This window comes from Plectropomus leopardus, chromosome 2 (genome assembly GCF_008729295.1).
Source record: "Plectropomus leopardus isolate mb chromosome 2, YSFRI_Pleo_2.0, whole genome shotgun sequence".
Lineage (NCBI taxonomy): Eukaryota > Metazoa > Chordata > Actinopteri > Perciformes > Serranidae > Plectropomus > Plectropomus leopardus.
In genome coordinates, this window is record NC_056464.1 from 24,953,496 (window position 1) to 24,974,539 (window position 21,044).

General features: G+C 37.0%; 2 protein-coding genes across 2 annotated transcripts in view; one reads left to right on the forward strand and one right to left on the reverse strand.

Moving 5' to 3' along the window:
* The first annotated feature begins 529 nt into the window (after positions 1 to 529).
* The window catches only part of poc1a (POC1 centriolar protein A), a 51,905-nt gene continuing 31,390 nt past the window's right edge, over positions 530 to 21,044 (forward strand). The window contains exons 1-9 of the mRNA XM_042496727.1: positions 530 to 589; positions 5,594 to 5,678; positions 6,721 to 6,892; positions 7,127 to 7,306; positions 7,540 to 7,647; positions 8,472 to 8,587; positions 11,814 to 11,947; positions 16,180 to 16,248; positions 16,412 to 16,561. Coding sequence (XP_042352661.1) covers positions 575 to 589; positions 5,594 to 5,678; positions 6,721 to 6,892; positions 7,127 to 7,306; positions 7,540 to 7,647; positions 8,472 to 8,587; positions 11,814 to 11,947; positions 16,180 to 16,248; positions 16,412 to 16,561 — 1,029 coding nt within the window. The 5' untranslated portion in view covers positions 530 to 574. The remainder of the gene's footprint in view (positions 590 to 5,593; positions 5,679 to 6,720; positions 6,893 to 7,126; positions 7,307 to 7,539; positions 7,648 to 8,471; positions 8,588 to 11,813; positions 11,948 to 16,179; positions 16,249 to 16,411; positions 16,562 to 21,044) is intronic.
* On the reverse strand, positions 2,785 to 3,847 carry b9d2 (B9 domain containing 2). Its single transcript, XM_042496738.1, has one exon. It carries the CDS (start codon positions 3,744 to 3,746, stop codon positions 3,219 to 3,221), a length of 528 nt encoding a protein of 175 aa, XP_042352672.1. The 5' UTR covers positions 3,747 to 3,847; the 3' UTR covers positions 2,785 to 3,218.

Genomic DNA, 21,044 nt, shown 5'->3' on the forward strand with positions numbered 1-21,044 from the left:
AGTGGTGAAATGTAACTAAGTACATTTACTAAAGTTCTGTACTTAAGTACGAATTTTAAGTACTAGTACTTTACTTGAGTCTACACTTTCCATGCCACTTTCTACTTCTTCTCCACTACATTGCAGTACATTTCTAGCGGTACTACGCTGCTGACACTTGGTGGTAAGGGTGCGTCATTACACTTTGAAATGAAACTTTACACTCGATTATCTATATGCATTAATATCATATCAGTGATTTACTCTTATTTATCAGAAATTCAAATCATTTTATTTCACCATACTCGTACAACATTATCACTGCGCCATCGAAGTTTTATACATAAACGTCATTAACGGGTCAACTTCCCCTTTAAGAGATCAGCGCCCAATCGCGGCGCGTAAACTGAACTTTGTTGTTGTCAGCAACTACCAGCTAATGTAGTTGTAAGCTAGCGTTAGCCCGCCGGAGAGCCAACAGTCTACTATCGTTTGTCTCACTCACCGTAATAAAGAAGCACAGTTCACTTACATTTCGGTGTTTACGGTCGAAATAATCTCTCTCACCGACCGTTAGTCTCCAGTATCGGGAAATATGACTTCTGCACCGGTGAGTGAACGTTAGCTTCTCTGAGCTGAAGTTCGTTTCTGGTTTGTAGCTTTAAAACCACTACTTGCATGAAAACTTGAAATTGTAGCAACGGAGTTATTTTTACATTACATGGGAACTTTCTCGTAAACGTTATTTACCCTAGCCCCATGTGTGGCAATTTCCATCATAAATTAGGGTAACTGTACACCTGTTGTATGTGGCCGGGGTAAAATGTCTCATTATCTCAAGTATTGTTTTATCTGTGAGGTGGGATATGTTTATTGTCCAAATAGATCACAAAACAATAGAAGTGAATCATGTCACAAACCAAAAAGTTTTAAGAAAAATACAAGGAGAATATAAAGAAGATAGATAGACTTTATTGGTCCCCAAAATCTTTCATTGCAGCAGCGTTGCACAGGATCAGTAAAAACACAGTGATACACCTCAGACAAGAAGAGAAACATTTCTCTGTAGAAAAATAAACCTTGGCATATTCTACAAGAAAAAGATACTTGTATCTATAAAATGTGTAAAATAAAGAATATACTATATTACACTTTAAATATAATCACATATACAAGTAAATACTAGAAAATATTAAAACATACTATGCATAAAATGCTACATACCAAGCATACCAAGAAAGAAAGAAAGTGAAAGATGTAAGATCTTTTATAGATCCATGTCACAAATATGTTCATGTATTTAATGAAATGTATTCCAGAGTACATTAAAGTCTGTGCAGGTCAAATCTGAGCTACAGCACAACTCTATCAACTAAAACATTAGAAATACCCTATATGACACAAAAATAGTCCATACTGTGTGTTTTTCAGACATTGTTGTGTTACACAGAGTTGAAGTGAGTTGCTATTCTGTCTGCCATACTTTTACTTTAAGCTATACCTTTACATGTGTGTAATAAACGCAGCATGTAGTCATAAAATTCACATAGGCCAGATGTTAAACAATTTAATCTGTGGTAAATTGTGCCACTGAGAAAGATTTTTTTTTTTAAATATATATAATTTCTTGTATGCTGTTTGGCCTCTCACATTTTGGTTTGAGTTTCAGACTTGGTACATTATTTGCATCTTGTTAGTATAGTTTCTGCCTTCTCAGCAGACACACGTATAACATAATTTATGTTGTAGCATGAATTCAAATTATGAGCACATGCAAAGTGCTAATGAAAAGTCCATATGTGACTATGGAGGCCAGAGTCATATATGGACTTCTTTTGGTCATAGACAATGTCAGTGGACATTGAGGCACTTCCAATCCCTGGATAGTCATAAAATAGATTGAAAACATCTTAAACACAAAACTTTGATTAGTAAAACAGCAGTTTATTGATTTAAAAGTGGAAGGCAGAAAATGATGTATACAAAACTTTTGAAGAGAAGTCATCTTTAAGTCTCAAGGAGAGCTGCACTTGTGAGGTCCATCTATTCACATAGTTTAAAATCCTGGTGTCCCTGTGAATGATGCTTGTAGAGGTTGTTGAATATGTTCAGCAGCTTGAATCAACTCATTTCCAAGTTCAGCACCGTTATTGTTTTATCATGTTTCTCCTAGCAAGAATTTAACTCATCCATATTCATCCTTTATTATGTGTTGAGGAATATGAAGGTAAAAATACACCCTCATTGGGTGTCAAGCAAGAAGTTGGCTTATGTATGTCAATCAAGGTCAGTTTTACAAACAAACAAAAAATACAAAATGTAACTGAAAATAAAATGGCAAGTAAAATATGAGTAATGTAATGTATTGTAGGTATCTCTTTTCTTTTGATCGAAACAATTGGAATATTACAGTTTACATACATTTAGTAACTTTTTTGGTAAACTTGTAGGACTAAAATAAATAGATGTTAAATATATTTTTACTTTCTCCATCCACAAAGTAATATCTACGAATTAATCTGAATCTAGTTTAATCCTTTGACACCAAAGCAAATTTGTTTGATTTCTCTCAAAAACATAGGGAGGGGGACGAACAGCTTAACATAATTGCCCCACTCAAATTGCGTGATATTAGAAAATAGTTATAAGAAAATTATCTAAAAAGATTTGCCCAAAACAGAGTAAAAAAACAAACAAAATATGAAAATGACCTCAAGAAAGTGGATGAGAATTTTTTCTTCTTTCTGTGACATAACTTTAAATAAGAAAATTGAAAATACTGTTTTCTGATTTTTTTTTAAAAATATATTTAAAAAAATATATATCTATTATTGTCTTTTGTCACCATTTACTATTGTTTTGCAGGTTGTGCAGCACATCTAGCCAAGTTGTTCTTTATGTTTTTCCGTCTTTTTGAAAGAAATCCAGTGTTTAAATGCTACTGAAAGACCAAAACATTAATGTCCATTAGATTTTTACATACATTTTGAAATGGTGCGTTACAAAACAAAAAGTAACACATTTGACACTGAGCGACAACGGTCTGATAATGACATACCAACAAGAAACCAACTTCATTAAGACAATATTTCCTTTATTTACATATCTAAGGTCGGTGTGTAAAAATCACTAAAGTAGTTTAGAAAAGTAAAAAAAACTTTACTTAAGATATGTAAGCCCTCCACCGGCACGATATAAAATCCCTCAGACGTTTCTTAAGTTCTTTTTACTTCACTGTGTTAACTCTCGACGCCATATTTGTCAAAGTGCCTCAGGATGATACCGAGCTCCAGCTCCACGGTCCCCATTGCTTCGGTGTGCAGTCTGTATCTGTCCGCCCCGCTGTATATGAGGTCCGGGCTGCGGAGCTGAGGACCTCCGCCGACAAACATTTGCGTTAGCTGCTCCTGCCAGGAGCCGAGCGGCCTCCAGGTCACACAGCTTATCCGGTGGTGTCCGGGGCTCGACGGGACGTGGCAGTACCCGTACCCGTACAACTGGCAGCGGCCGAAAGAGTCCTGGTGCCACACCTGGAGGTGAAGCTTCGGCCAGCCTTGGAGTCCTTTGGTCGTGTAGTGCAGATCAATCGGGTGGCTCCAATACGCCATGTCTCCTATCTGGGGGATATCCACCTGGGTCTGACCCTCCTTCAGCCCCGACAAAAGACGCCATGCTCCTCCTGTGTGAACTCCCCATTTGCAAAATAGGCTGTTTTGTGGGAAACCACTCGCCCCGATGATTTGGCCTATTATGTGCAGCTCTGCCATGATAGAAATGTCCCTTTACACAAAAACATGCGGCACCGAAAGTCCTCTCCGCCCTTCTCCGAGTGTAACGGCTAGTTTGACGGCTAGCAGTGATTAGCAACAACCGCTCCCGTCTCCTTGGTAACTCTGCTGGTGCTACAGAGGTTTGAAACCCTGAGTAATGTTTTTCAGGCAACACTTCCTGTCATGGTGCGTGCATGTCATAATTCTTTTACGAGTGTATATATATATATATATATATATATATATATATATATATATATATATATATATATATATATTACGGCACCATATACCATGTGCCAATTATTTATTTAAAAAATTTAAAAAAAAAAAAAAATGTTGCCTGACAGTCTAAGCAGAGGGCACTAGTTTTTGGAAAGTCGCCGCGTCTGACGTGTTTTCTTGTTTTCTTTTCTGTGGATGGGAGACAGAATAAGACAGAACAACATGTTCATTCATTATTATCAACCAGTGATGCCAAATACATTCAGCTTCACTGCTGCCCCCAAACGGCTGTTAATTTGTTGATTTGTCACTTATTTTTAACTTTGAACAAGTAACAATGTGAAACAGCGCCACCTCACGGCCGTAGTGCGTTTGAACTCAAGCCATTATGTTTTGAGTAAGAAAAAGCACTTCATCAGTGGTTCTCATCCTTATACTCTTGAAACCTGAGCAAACTGGCTTGATTTCTTTCAAAAATATGTGTGGTGATGGGCCCAACATTTGCAAGAAACTGTGAAAAAGTTACAAGAAAATTACCTGAAAATATATTTTTTCAAAAGAATAGAAAATTAAAAAACAAAGACAGACAAAATATGACTTAAAGTGCTAATATGCACACACTAATATGCACACACACACACACACACACACACACACAAGCAAAACACCTGTATGTGTGTGTATATGTGTGTGTGTGTGTGTGTGTGTGTGTGTGTATGTATGTATGTATAACACCTTTGATTTATTATACTTTGACGAGGGTGAGGAATTGATCAAATTTCAATTCCATTATCCATTCTGATTCTCTGTACAATTCTCATTATTTCACACCACTTTTCTGTATGGAAAAAAGTAGGCCTACACATGTTTTCAGCATCAATACAAGAGTTTTTAGAACACAGTAGATGAAATGAGAAAATGTTTATACTGCATTCATTTTCATTTAAGTTTTCTTAGTCAAAGAAACGATCTGCTAAGCATTCCTGCGTGGCATTAATTGTATTTTAATAGGATAATTACCCTTGGTAAGGACATGCTGCTTGGTTGGAAAGCAGTGGCATGCAGAGGGTCAAATACATATGATATATATGGATCAGACAGTTTGTAACTGGTTCTCAACTGGAACCAGTTCTCGATATCTGGGACATGTCAAAGTATCTCTGTAAAAAGGGCTGGTGTTTAATTGATCACACACTTTGCTCCATTGTCATAATACTTTTGGCTACACAATATTTTTTAAATATTTATTTATTTGTGTGTGTGTGTGTGTGTTGTTCGTGTTTTTACACATGCTGCTGCCTGTCTTGGCCAGATCTCCTGTTCAAAAAGAGATTCTTAACAGAGGTTTATCCTGCTTTACTTGCCTACAAGTTGAGTACAGTTAACTCTTAACTCATAGCACAGTCATTAGTGTAAAGCTACATATGACAATTATGGAGTTATTTTATCTTGCTGCTGTCAAACATATCACACACCCACACAGTCTTAATGAAGGAGAATTTTAGTTGCTTTTTTTGTCATGACTATTAAATGTTATTGAGAAGTACTTTAAATTTTGAAACAAGTTTTCACGGGCTTTAATATGTGGCTGCTGCCATCTGTATCTGTTCCTCTTTTAGTCTGATCCAACTCTGGAGAGACACTTCAAGGGTCACAGGGAGACTGTGACGAGTGTGGACTTGAGCTGCAACATGAAACAGATTGGTAACTGTTTCTTAATTTTATTCTGTATCTTTGTGTTTTTCTGTCTGTTTCCAGATATTTTGATGCACCTGTTTGCTGTTTTATTTTATTTTTTGTATAGTATGTTTTCTGCAGCAACATTCTCTTAAATTTCTCATATTTTCTCTTAATTTTCTGGTAAGAGAAAATATAAGAGAAGTCAGCTTTGGATGCACCAAATGATTTTAAGTATCCAAAGTGCTCTATGATAGGTAACCCCCTCTAAACACTGTAAGAGCAGGTTCTGTGCCAAGTGCAAAGACTCTGGCACAAGACTGAAGAGATGACACCAAAAAGGTTGTAAGAAGAAGAAATTCTGCAGTAGTGACACTGACATCAGCTTACCGTTAAATAAACTTAAAGAAAGTAAATGTGATTTTAGGTAAATGTATTGAAGTATTAAAAGTAAGAGTACATATGCAAAAATGTTCATATGAATTTATCAAATCAAAATAAATTAAAGGAAAAGCAGCAAGTCCCCACACAGTATGTATGTGAAGCTGGAACCAAAATGTTTTTGCATGAAAAATTACTCGCCCGATTGTAAAAATAGTTGTCAGATTATTTTCTCATTAATAAATTGTTGTAGCTGCACATGCGGATCTTCATATGGTTTATGCACAAAAATCTTATTTGAAAAATACAGAAATAACTCAAAGTACTAGAGTAAATGTACTTAGTTACATTCCAGCACTGGTCGGCAGAGGGACACACAGTAAGTGAAATTACAATAATTGGGATCAATGCACCTGTATAGTAGTATTTCTTTGCCTTGAAATTAAATAATTTGAACATTATTATTACTCCAAAACTTTGATTAAATTATCTTTATTTAATCAAAGTTAATCAAGAAATCTTTTATTCATGGCTTTTTAAAAGGTTTTCAAATGTATAGCATATCTGTCCTTGCAGTGGACAACAATCTGTAGTGAGCAAAAATAAGAGAAAATTTGTTCATATATAGTTTCTTGCATGAGGCCCGTTGTGTTCAGATCACACACACCTGTATCCCCTCCTCTCCCAGCCACAGGCTCCATGGACTCTTCTGTGATGATCTGGAATATGAAACCTCAGATGCGAGCGTATCGTTTTGATGGACACAAAGATGCTGTCATTTCTGTTCAGTTTTCTCCCTCCGGCCACTTGGTGGCCTCAGCCTCCCGAGACAAGACTGTACGTCTTTGGGTTCCCAGCATGTGAGTTTTGAAGTTTTTTGACCTTTTGTTTTTTAGTGTATCTCTTATTATTCTTGTATTGCACCAGAAGTCTACCACAGAGGACAATGATGCTGACTCATAAAAACAACAAAACTAGACAGTTGTACTGAATCTCATGCTTCTGCCAACACAAAAGAAGACACACATTTCTGAACACCCACTGGTTTTTGATAGTTTGTTTTAAACTTTGTCTTGGTGTTTGTGTGTGTACAGGAAAGCTGAGTCAACAGCTTTCAGGGCTCATACTGGCACCGTGCGCAGCGTTAACTTTTCTGGTGACGGACAGACTCTGGTCACAGCCTCTGATGATAAGACCATCAAAGTGTGGACCGTCCACAGGCAAAAGTTTCTCTTCTCTCTCAACCAGCACATCAACTGGGTCCGCTGTGCCAAGTACGATGCGCACACACACACACACACACACACACACACATACAGTGTTTGCAATTGGGTGCTGCAGATATTTTAACTTATTTGTTTGCTTGTTGTATTTACACATAGATAGATCTGATCAATTTCTGAATTGTTTTACAACTTAAATGAATACATGTCTTTTGTGAAATTGAAGCTGAAGACAAAGATAATGGACAGTTTTTGATCTAGAATTTTCAATTCATCTCTTTCAGGTTTTCTCCAGATGATCGTTTGATTGTGTCGTCCAGTGACGATAAGACTATAAAGCTGTGGGACAAGAATAGCAGAGAGTGTATTCATACTTTCTATGAACATGCTGGGTGAGTTCTTCAGACCAGTAAAATGATGCATGGGAAAAATGTGGATAAGAATGTAGTGTTGTCACAATACTGGAATTTCTGACTTTGTCACAGTACTTTGAAAAATATTGATATTCGATATCATTTTGACACAACAGCAGACACTGAGGGCATACAATTTATTATTTAAAAACAGATAAATATAACAGGGCTACAACATGACAACAACTTCTCTTTTCTTAGTTCGTAGCAGAGAGCAGCGGAATAACTGAAGCAAACATTAAAAATAAGAAAGCACAAGATCTCTAAATGAGCATTTAAACCGTTGCAGACATTTAGAATTTATATGTAGTGATAAATCAGTTTTTGACATCACTGATGTGTTGGGGGTGACATAATTGCAGTTATCCATATCTTTTTGTCAGTGTTCTGGTGTTTTGTAGATGGTAAGATGTTAAGAGCATTAGTTACCATTTGTAATTAATTTTTTATTAATTTTATTATTTTTTAGAAAAATAGCCATTTCCACAGATGTTGCAGTAACAAGTGAAAAAGGTGACAGCCCTCATTACCATGTCTTTTGTCCAAATCTACTGAACTGAACGCCTACTCATTCATTACAAACATCTCTAAAAGCATCAGCTGAAAGCCTCATTTGTTAAGTGTTTTTCAATTGTGTAAAACATATATATGAGCAAAAAATATTCTCTGGTTGGTGTTTCCAAATAATATTTTAGATCAAAGGTTTTGTGTTAGTTTAATTAACCTGCTGGAATAATGAATTTCCAGTACTGTAAAAGCTTGAACAAACTCTTTATTAATTGCTATGTTTTCTTTCTCCCAAGTTATGCAAACTATGTGGACTTCCATCCCAGTGGAACATGCATTGCTGCAGCCAGTACTGACAACTCTGTCAAGGTGTGGGACATCAGATCTCACAAGATGCTACAGCACTACCAAGGTAAAAAAAAACCTTATGTAAGGATGGCAAGCCTTTTTGACATTTAATCGCTACGCTATATATATATTGCAGATATCTGTAATTCAACTCTTTCTTTTGAAAAAGAACATTTTAGATATTCAGAATGACATTCTTTACTGGACAAATGACATCATTTTTGCCGTTCATGTGTATTGCGCTTTAAATTTCAGATATCTATGTTGTTTTAGATATCAGCATTAGAGTTCTTACCAGAAAAAAACACTCATTTCAGATATCTACAATCCAGTTGTTACTAGTCATAGTTTTCATTTTAGATATCTCAAATGGGACTTTAAGTAGTGATAATGTATTTTTAGAAATTTGAGATTGAAGGCCCAATACGCATGAATGGCACAAATAATGTAATTTGCCATTGGAAGAATGTAACTATAGATATCAGATATGTTTTTTTTTTTTACTAGAATTGAATTATGGATATCTGAAATGCATATCCAGTCCATTTATAAGATATAAAGATATTTTAAATTTAGTTTTGACTGGTGCAATCAAAGTTGTAGATATATTTAAATACAATTTCTACTAGTAAGAATATTATTGTGGGTTTGTGTCATTACCATTTAGACTGATGAGAATACTGTTTTGACAAGGAGAAATGCTTTCATGGCTATCTAAAACGTAATAACAGATAGGAGTGTAGGTCTATTAAATGTTAAAACAGCTTGCCATATACGTAAAGTATTTAGGTTATAATGATGTTATTTGAAGATGATGGCCAATTGCCACAGCAAACCTGCAATTTGACTTCAATTACTGCATGTTTGTGGCTTTAATGCAAAGTTGTTATTTGTATTGATAAATTACAACTATATTAACTCTAAAGACAAACATTTATTGAAGCATTCACTACATTTTGCGCTGCAAAGACAATCAGTTTAGCCGCTCTTGATGCCTTAGAGATATTATTTTCAAAGATTTTTTATACTTAAACAACAAAGGTAAGTTTTACAGGATTTTATAGTATACCGAATCCCTAACATAGTAAAATCACTTGCAAAACCAAAGCCTAGTGTTTGTGTTTGGGAGAATACTGTCCTGGTCTTAGAACAATCAGTCTTGTCTCCCACCAGACTCTGCAACACAGCGAAAGTAAAGCCTCACCTTTAAACAGAGTTAAAAATACAGCAAACTACTGAAATAACACCAAGATAAAGTTAAGCTTTACAAGCTCACGATTCAAGTGGTAATCAAGATTCCTTGCATATTCAATAAGCCAAATGCTGATGCCTTTTGTCAGTCTGCCTCTCAGTCTGATTGTTCTAATCAGCTCCCCTAAATGGATTTGAGTTGTGAGATCTAATAGTAGATAATCACATCTGTCTGAGGAGATGGGGCATGAAGATAAAAGCTTTTCCTCTCCTCTCGTTTCTCCTTCTTTCCACAATGTTTCACTTTAGGAACTGTAGGAATTCACCAATTGTGCCACTCTTAAGTGTGAAATTGTGGTTAAAATGTGGTGTGTTTATTGTTGGATATCCATGAGAATAATTGGTAATTGGTATCTTTAGTTGTCTTTTCTCTTTTAGTCATTTTGTTTGCAGTTTGGTTTTTAATTTCACTGGTTTTGATTAAATTAGGGCTCATTATCCCGTGTGAGCCTGAGCCATATTCGAATAACACGTTCCCCCTAATCTCAGTGTAGTGACATGCAGCTTTTCAGCATCTTTTTGCAGCTCGAGGTATCATTACATCTTATATATGTCGTAGCATCTTGCAGCCAGCAGAGGGACCGTGTCGCTCGTCAAATGTTTTGCTGTCCTCTTATTCTTCTCAGTCAAGAACCCAGTCACCACATAGTGGACTGATTTCAGGTCTGGGGAAGTTTTGATTAGTTGCTATAGGTTACTATACTTGGCGTAATAATATGTGCTAATGTAAACCTGATGTTAAGCCATTCTCAAGTTACACAGCAACTGAGGCGTTGTGATGTACAGCAGCAGTGTACTTCAGTGGGTTCCAGACAACCACGTGAGCCGGCATCTGACCTGCTGAAGTGTCCTTGAGCAAGATAATGAACTCTGATATGCCCCTTATCTGCTGGTACAAAACAGAAATTGTTCTCACAAATCAAATTTTTGAGAGGAAAGGCAAAAGAAAATTACTCTGAGAGTATCAATAATGTTTTTGGTTTTTTTTTTCAGGATTAACCAGCAATGTAAAGTTTGTAAGGTCTCAAAAGTTAGATATCTCAAATTGTGTCAAAGTCATTGTTATTATTAAAATGATTTTAATCATAATGTAAATCATAATGTTATTTAACAGATGGAAAAGTTGAACATGTAATGCTGCAAAATTCAGTTAAGTCTGATAAACAAATATGTGTGTTTTAATTTTGGTCTTTAAAGCTACAGTTGGTAATTTTTATTTAAATATTTTTTTAGTAGAAAGTGTCACTATATTATCATAACGGAATGAGAAAAAAATACTCCTATGCCCACTCTTTTGCCTTGTAATGGGCAGCTGTGGCTAGTCAGTGGGCCAACCACTGATCACAGGTTTGATGCCTGACTCCTCCAGTCCTCAAATCAATGTAGTCTTGGGCAGCACTGAACCCCAAATTGCTCTTGATGGCTATGACATCAGTGTGAGTGTGTTCAGTCAAAGACATGTAGTGTGAAGGCTATTTACTATTTGGGAACAGTCGATCCAAAATAAAACACTGGCCACTAGCCAGACCAACTTTCTCATTTTGCAGCTAAACAGTACACTAGAATACGTTTCTGATAACATTTGGGTTGAGAAATAGGCAATCGGCAATAGAATCTTGATTCATATTTGATCAGCGCCGCTGAATTTGGCAGTTTGAATGCAGTTCTCAAGCAGTGATTGACATGATTCACTGTTGTGTTAGAGACTCCTCAACTCTGAATGGTTGTTTTCTGTGAGCCACTGCAGATTCTAGCAAATACCATTAGAAGCAGTAAAAAAAGAGAAGGAGCATGATTTTTTTTCACAGATTACCATGTACTTCTTTCAGAATAAAGTGAGTTTCAGAACAATAGTTACCAACTGTAGCTTTTATTGCGCAAGGATGCACTTCAGTTTGAACTTTACGAACAAGATGTCTGTTCTAGTCCTGTCATAAAATGTGTTTGTGTGTGTGTGTGTGTGTGTGTGTGTGTGCGTGTGTTTGTGTGTGTGTTTGTGTGTGTGTGTGTGTGTGTGTGTGTGTGTGTGTGTTTTCCAGTTCACAGTGGTGTGGTGAACAGCTTGTCTTTCCACCCGGCTGGTAATTTCCTCATCACTGCGTCCAGTGATTCCACAATGAAGATTTTGGACCTTGTAGAGGGCAAGCTACTGTATACACTGCACGGACACCAGGTAGACACACACACACACACACACACACACACACACACACACACACACACACACACACGTGTGCGTGTATGACACATGGATACCATTTTTATATCCTAGAGGCCTAACTATACAGAAGACCCATCCATGATCATGATAGGTCATGTCTGTAGTCTGCTGTGCTTAGTGTGTGTGTGTGTGTGTGTGTGTGTGTGTGTGTGTGTGTGTGCGCGTGTGCGTGTGCGTGTGAGTGAGAGGTTTGGTGTGGACAGTTACGTGTGAGTGTGTTTGACATCTCCTTTGTGCATGTTTGAATCTGTGAAGTGTGTGAGTGTGTGTGCGTATGATGCCTTTTTTTGTATGTGGTGTATTTTAGTACTTGCCAGGCGAGCGGGCAGCCCACTCATGATGACTCATCTCAGGGTTGTTGGAAGGAAACAGAACTGTGTTTCAGCCTCCGTTTCTCTGGATCCTCTCCTCCTCTTCTTCTCTTCCTCCTCCTCTCTGTTTCCGTCCCATCCTTTTATACGAAACTAAACACTCCTCTCTGTGCATTTTAGGGATGTTTTAGCGTTTTGCTGCCATCATTATCATATTAATTTCCCCCCTCATCCTTCTCTATTAGTTCACCTCTCATGTACTCACATTTTGGCTGGCCAGACCAGTCGGCCGGACGGCTCACTGACTGTATCTGTTTGTTTGAACAGCTGATGGACTGGTTTGCTGGCTATAGTGGAAATCGGTGGCTTGCCAGTACCACATGTGGTCCATCTGTTTATCTATCCTTCCGTATATGTTGCCTATCTCTCATTTCTGTCTTTTTTTGTCTTTCTTTTGTCGTGCCTCTCTTCAACTGCTTGCCAAGACTCTTCTCTTTGTCGAGATGAAAAAGCACTTTTTCCCCTTCTAGCTTCACACCTCCAAATTTGTCATCTCCTGCACTCTGTCTCCGTTTCTGTTGTTGTTCTTTTTGGCTCAGTGGTGACTTTGCCAATCTGTTGGTGCTGGGACACTCCGGGTGTTAATTGTCTCTCCAGTTGCATAGCTTGAAAATGGGAGAGACCCCCATCTGTTCGGTGTGTGTGTAGGTTTGTACGTGTTTATGTGTCTGCTTGGTTGTGTATGTGTGCACAGTCATGTGCATGTACTGTATATGAAAACACATGAGGGCTCTGAGGGAGTGTTTTTTCTGTTGGATCTGACAAATGTGTTGTTTATGTTGCCTCAGGGGTTCCTTACCTGGCTGGAAGGAATCAGCGTAACTTAGGTTAATTTGTCTCTCTGCTCTGCTGTCTGACATCTGATTTCACAGTGTGATGCCAAACTTTAAATGAAGAAAGTTCTTAACTTTGTATATAAGTACACTATGACTTTTAAAGACCTCATTTAGGAGATTAGATGCAAGTGTTTTTACATAGTTACAATGTACTCCTGATTGAAACTGTTTATAAGGTGGTACATAATGTCAGATGAGATAATGTCAGGTGAGATTTGATTTTAGAAGTTAAAAAGTAGATACGACAAAGACAAGAAACTGGCACTGACAGCCTTCAAGGCCTTCTATTGAATGTCTAGTGTGTAAGATTTAGGGGCATCTATGGTATGTAATATCTGTAACCGTTTTATTAGTTCATAATCACCTAGTTGTTGATTTACAATATACATAGGAATGGGTCCTTTTCCATGGAGTGTGCTATTTTGTTCTACATTAGTCCAGAACGGACAAATCCAACACTGGCTCTAAATAGGGCCCTTTGCATTTTGGCGTCGACCACCATAGTTCTCCTACATGATTGGGACATGGGAGAAGTTTCCCTTCTGCAACCTCACTGCTAGAAGACACTTAGTCCCACACACTAGACCATTAAAGGTACCCTGAGGAATTTTTTAGTGATACAGATGTTAAAGAGCACTGTTTTTAAGAGTAGTGTCCTGTTTTATTTGTATCACTTGCATGTACACAGGCCTGCACAGTTCATATGGATGAAGTGACACATGGTTTCATGCTATTCCACCAATGCCAGTTTTGGTAGTATGGTTAGAAATGCAGCAATAAGCCTACAAATGCAAGGATGAAGACGACCTTTCAAAAAGTAATTTCTGAAAATGTTTTTCAACAGATTTATCTGGCCTTTTAAGGTATACTATGCAGGATTGTCCAAAAAAAACCCAATGTATAGGCTCATACAAAATATATCCTTCTTAGTTATGAACTATTAGTGTGCGGTAGTTTTTTTTTTTCATGAAGCCAAGAGTTTTACTGTAAACATCCTAACATATATGATCAGAATGTATTGAGTGCAATATATGTGTGTTATATACTGTATGTATTTACAGTAGTATAATAGGGAGTATTTTGATGTCCTGAGACCAGATGCATAGTGATGCACTTATCCCATTTTGTCCCCAGTATCAATTCAGAGACATTCAGCTATTTGCCTTTTTATGTTCTTTAATTGTAACTGGAGACATTCATACTCATAGTATTTTTATTTACGCCCATGGAAATTTGAATTATTATTTTAAAAACAATACAAGGCCACATCATTACAGTTTTACATCAGCACAGACTAAAAAAAGTATTTCAATGATATAGAAATATAACGTATTTCTACGTGCTCTTAAATGTGTATTTTAAAGAACTAACAGTGTACAAAACATAACCAGTACAAACATGTTATCATTTTTGTTAATCGTTTGCAACCCCTGTTCATTTATCAGTACATAAAATTTGCCAGCTAGGTTCATTGCCCTGTCAGACTCTCTCTCTCTCTCTCTGTGTGTGCGTGTGTGTGTGTGTGTGTGTGTGTGTGTGTGTGTGTGTGTGCGCGTGTGCGTGTGCGTGTGCGTGTGTGTGTGTGTGTGTGTGTGTGTACGTGTGTGTCTGGCCATGGCAAGTGCCAGCCTGGCAGCAGGCATTAGTCAGAGCAGAGACAGAACATGCTGTCTGTCAGGCCGTCGCGTTGCCATAGTGACACTGTCTGCTTCTCTCAGGTGCTTCTGGGAAACCATTCCTCACCCAAACCAGCCTGTCTGGGTGCCAGCCGCGGGACACACAGCTCCTTTTTTTCCTCCCAGCAGCCTCCCCGTCCATTTCTTTCCCCTTCTTTTATTTCTTCTCTCCCTCATGCGCTCTTTGAACACAGTCAGAGGGCTTGGGCTGTAATCGTTGACCCCATTTTGTATTGTGAGGTGGAGCAAAGAAAAAAAGAACAAGAGACAGCATGATTTCTGAGGTTTTCAAGCTGGATAATGTCTGCGCTCCAGGTCCATACACACACACACACAAAACATGCCAAACTGACATCTGCAGGTGATCCTTTTTGGCTTTGACCATGTGTGACCTCACCTCACCTGAGTCTCAGCTTTCTGTTATTGATTGCTCTGCCACAGCCCCATACGCCCACTCCTTCCTCCACACACATAAACACACACAAACACATGCAGGAGCCTCTGTTCTGGGCATATTTTTGTTTCTTCAAAGAAAAAGAGTTTCTTCAACATTATGAGCTACAGACACAAAAACACTTCATCCTCTCCAGCACTCCAGTCTCAACCTCACATGTTATGACATTAGAAGTGAGTGTGTATTTTTGTGTTTTGTGAAATTATATAGCGTTTACTTCCCCTGACATTTAAGATTACCATATACACTTTTACTACAGCTTTATTGCTTGGCAAAATAGAAACATTTTAAAATCATTTGTATTTTCAAAGGCACTATAAGTAGCATTTGAAGATCAATGAATGGACTGAATGCAACACAGAGCACATAGTGACTCCCAAAAAAACATTTATGGCTGTTAACAGTTGCAGTTTTATACATGGATATCATGGTCAGGTTAAAATATATACATTTTTTTACTTGATTTAAGATATGTACATAAGGTAAATACATGACATTAATGAAAGTATTTTATATTACCATACATACTTAAGTTAAAATTATTCAGCATTGACTTCTGGTTACACATGGGATGCAAACAACAGTCTACTGGGTCAAAATCCTGTGTTTGTTTGACCCATCTATCCACTCCGACCTCCTCTCTACACAGACGCTTTGTATTACGTTACCTAAATTCTTCCTCTGCTCTCATCATAATTGCTATGGCACCCACTGGTTGCAGTAAACGTAAATGTGGGTCGTAATAAGCTGCTCCTACAAATTTTATGGGGTCTTTTATGGGGATGGATAGCCTTGTTGTATCACCTCCATTCTCCATTGTTCTGTTTCTTTTTCCCCCCTACTGCAGGGTCCAGTGACCTGCGTGGCCTTCTCCAGGACAGGAGAGTACTTTGCCTCTGGAGGTTCTGACGAACAGGTAATCCTAAAAAAAAATCAACCAGTTATAAGCTATTGATTAGCCATATTATGTGCCTTACTGGCACCACTGATAGTGATACTGAAGAGCACTGTATATTATGAAACAACATTCATAAAAATAAATTAAGAACTAAGAGCAGTTATTCATATTCACCTCACAGGTAATGGTGTGGAAGAGCAACTTTGACTATGCTGAAGGCAGCGAACGTGTCAGGCTGCAGCATAAAACTACTTCCAGCTTGCAGACTCTACCAGCCAGCTCCACGGCTCACCCCTCCTTTAACTCGCATCCATCTGCACACCGCAGCCAGGTAAGTTCAGACAGCTGGAGACAACCACAGCAAACTGACAGCAAATCTTCTTTGATGTCCCGTTTAGATCCAGCTTTTCATCCTAGACACGGACACACAGCACATATCCTTTCCTTTTGCCAACACACCAAATCCTTACAGGCGCACACTGAAAAGGCCCTTAGTATAAATAAGTACCTGTACACTGTTTAGATTTCATCCATAAATCTCTACAATGTCTCAGATTTTTGGCAAGCCCAATGTTAATTCTTAACCGATGTAGAAAGAAGTTTGGCCTGACTTAATGTCAAGCAGCAGTGTTAAGTAGATTTTAGAATTATTTATTTATTTATTGTTTGTGTCATTTTCTGCTTTATTGGATACTTTGGCAGTAAAGATACACAGGCTGGACCTGAATATTTGAGTATTCGGATATTTGTTGCTTGGGTAAGCATTCGGTTTTAAAATTGTTGTCAGGATATAAGTTTATTGTTGCTACTATTATTATTACTATTGATTTTTTGTTTATTTAAGAAATGACAATGGAGACACTATGAATACATATAAATCTCACAATAATAACTAGTAATATTAAATCTGTTTGAGCTGGTATTTTGTTCCTGCTCTGCTGTTTCACAGCAATTTGTCAGACGTTGTCTTAGATTCAAAACCTTTTATTGCTGTTATTTATGACAGTCTATAATTTATTCATTAGTGAAAAAAAATGTCACAAGCTGTTATTATTCAACAAAAAAAAAACGTCTGGATTACAAATAAGCATTAAACAAACCAATCCTGTAGGAAAATGTTTGTTTATTAACAAGTAACAATATAAACAAATATAATGTAAAATGATTATCTTAGAACATCCCCTTATCAAGAACTCAGCTCATCTTTGACTTTCAAGATATTTAATAAATTGTCCTCAAATTTCAAGATACTTGTTATGCCTTTAAACCACTGAGCCACCAGGATGTCCCATTTTTCAATTAACTTTGCTATATAAATATGTTGATTTAAAAAGGTTGATTTTATCTGTTGATTTTATCTGGAATTTCCTGATTTCAAGCCTAATAATTACCATAACTATAGCAATTCCAACACCTTTGGGTGCCAGAGGCTACAGTACATGTTGAGGTTATCAAACACAGAGTGAGGATTTCGATATTCTTAGATCTTTATCAGTCGTGCGGCTAAAATATACATTTTTTCCCGAGGGGTTGCTCAAAGAAAACTCTAATGAAGACTTCAAAATGATGTAAAAGAGGGGTCATCTTTTAGTCTGGCCAACAGGGAATATTTACACAGAAATATACACACATAGATACATCTAAAAACTAATTGAAACAAGTGTGGACACTCATTTGCATATATTTGCGGCAACTTGCTCAAAAAAAACAAAAAGTAAAGAAACACGTGCACAGATGCCCTTCAGTATTTCATGCTGCCACTGCGGCTGGCTTATTTCCTCCCTGCACATCCTTTGAAGTCTGCAGTGTGGCCCAAAGCTACATTCATATCTCACATGCAGGGCAAGAAATACCTAGTTATTCGTACATCAACACTTCAATATGCAGGATGTTTTTTTTCATCTGTCTGACCACATGAAATTAATTAAATATTAATCTGTGCTCAGTTTATGCAGTGTTGGAAGAAGTATTCTGATCCTTTACTTCAGCAAAAGTACTAATACCACCCTGTAAAAATGCTTTGTTACAGGTAAAAGTCCTGCACAAATGTTACTTAAGTAAAAGAAAGTTATAATTATCAGGAAAAGGATTAAAAGTTAAAAGATTAAAAGTACCCAATGCAGAAAAATCTTTAAAAACCAGAAAAAAATCCATCCAAAATACTCAAAATAATAATAAAAAGAAGAGATATAAAAAACCCTCAAAATTATAAAAAAAAAAACTCATAAAAAACTCATAATGATAAAAAAAAAATGGGAAAACACTCCAACATTAAAATGCATTAAAAAAATAGCAGATTAATTTTCTGTGAATCGACTGATAGACTAATCACCTAATTGTTGCAGCTGTACTTGTATAAGCTGTGTGTTAATTAAATTTATAACAAAACATCATATTTTATAAACGCTACTTAAGTTTTTCATGCAAAAGTCTTAATCTATGTCATAACTAAATCACTCAGATAAATGTCGTAAAGTAAAAAATATAGAAGGGAGTAAAATATTTCCGTCTAAAATGTGGTGGAATAAAAGTACAAAGTTGCATGAAAAGGAATTACTCAAGTAAAGTACAAGTACCTTAAATTCATACTCAAGTAAAGTACTTGAGTAAATCTACTTACATTCAAACACTGAGCTTATTAAAAAGTTATGGAGTATGACTGTGTTCAAACTCTTTGAATATTCCAAGACCACTGAAATAAGACAAACTGCCAAACTAAAAGGAAAACAGAAATGACAGAAATGTTATACCTTCAGGTACACTTTACAGGAAGTTACCCCGTTTGATCTGATATTTATTTTCTTGTCCCTTACAGTCTCTTTTGAATGTCTTTTATAGTCTTTTGTTACTTACTAACACACTGATACTATAAGTCCTACTAACACTGCAGTACACGTGACACTGTACTCTCCTGATTCATACTGTCTTTATTAATTTAATAACGAAGAGGCTTGGACAATATTATGAGTCAATAAATGCCAGAGTCAGTTATACTATAACAATATTCAGATGGAAGCCTTCCAGACGCTGAAGCTCATTTTGTGGCAGCATCGCCTCCATTTTCATGACAGTAATTTAATAAAACATAAGAAGGAGTCTCTACTTTCACTGATCCCGCCACACCCTTTCTGACTTCTGTGTAAATCTGTGCACTAAGAAAACCCAATTTCAAGCAGAAAGCTTGAGCACTTCAACCTTGTGTTCAGTTTTAAGTGTAGATTTACTTCAGGTATCTCCAGACTAAATGCACAGATAATTTGAGTGGAGTGATAAAAGTTAGTTGCTGTGAGAGTTCAGGCCAAAGAATAATCAATAAAGACAAACAATGGGAGTAAATAAATTAGTAATGAGACTTTCGGTTTTTGACCTGTTTTTGCTAAAACTGATCTTTTAAGTGCTCTGATTAGTGGTCGTATCTGGTAGTGACTCTAGGTTCATGGGACAGTTTCTAAGAGGTACAGATGGGTGACAAATTAAAGAAAAAACTTGAATAAATGAATGGCAAACATGACAAGTGAGAGGATTCGGTGGTACATGGTGTAGGGGGCATTTTTCTGGAATGGTTAGGGTCCACTTGTCCCCTTTGAGCAAGGGTGTCCAAACTTTTTTGAATGGGGGACCAAATTAGATAATGTGAAAATGCCTTGGGGCCACCTGCTTCTCGCATAAAATGGGTTATTAAAAAAAACTAACAACCCACAAACAAACAAGACACATGCAACTGTTTCATCTTTTAGAGATGTAGTCAACCTTCCAACACTCCTAAATCAGAAGGCCTCACTGTCGTCACCTTTTTTCTTTGGCCATGTGTGCTGCCTTGCAGGAAATATCTGCTGGTAGGTAACATTAGTTTGCTTGTTGCCATTTGTTTATGAAAACACATCAGCTTCACCTGCGTAGTTCCTATTTGCATGTTTACTAACTGCATAATAGTCCTGCCATGGTAAGGTGAATGGAACACATGCAAAGTAATCATGCTTAATATTGTGTGGTGAGCCAAAAATACTATATTGGCGAGCCAAAAATAGTATATTTTAAAAGTCAAAGGGCCATTTAAAATCAGACCATGAGCCATGATCTGCCCTAGGGCAATACTTTGGACATGCCTACCTTAGACGAAAGGGTCCCTGCAAATCACTGAACACTAAATCTTACTAGTATTGTGCTTTTATCACCGCACATGTTGTAAGCTTGTTGTTAACTGGGCAGTCAACCCTCTGTTAATGTAGCATTGCGTTGGCTAGCTTGCTAATGTTAATGTCAAGATATTGTTGTCATAGGAAAAAAATCCCAATGCTAAGGCTCCCTGAAGCTGTTCTGGCAGCACATAGTTGCAGAATGCCTTATGAAGACACTTAATGTTGTTTTTTCCTTTACTTTGTCAATGTAAAGGAGCATGCTTTTATGCTCATGTCAATATGAAAATAATACTGAATCTGTGTGGTGCACGGGTTCAAACTATGGCTAAAACTAACAACTAAGTTCATTGTCAATTAATGTGTTAAAAAAGTGTCAGAAAGTTGTGATTGTTGCCATGAACTCAAAGTTACATTGTCGAATGCTTTCCAACCAATGGTCCAAAACCCCCCAAAAGCACAAATCCACACATTAGACAGACTGGAAACAGAAAATCTTTTGAATATTCCCTCAATAACAATTTATATAGTTGTGTGTGCATGTGTATGTGTTTGCAATAAAAGTTTAAAAAACACAGAGGTGACAGAAAAGATCCCACCAAAAGATTTATGGTTAGAAACAAACAGAAAGTGTGAGAGTAGAGCAACTATTAGTGGTATTTAAATATTAAAGACCTT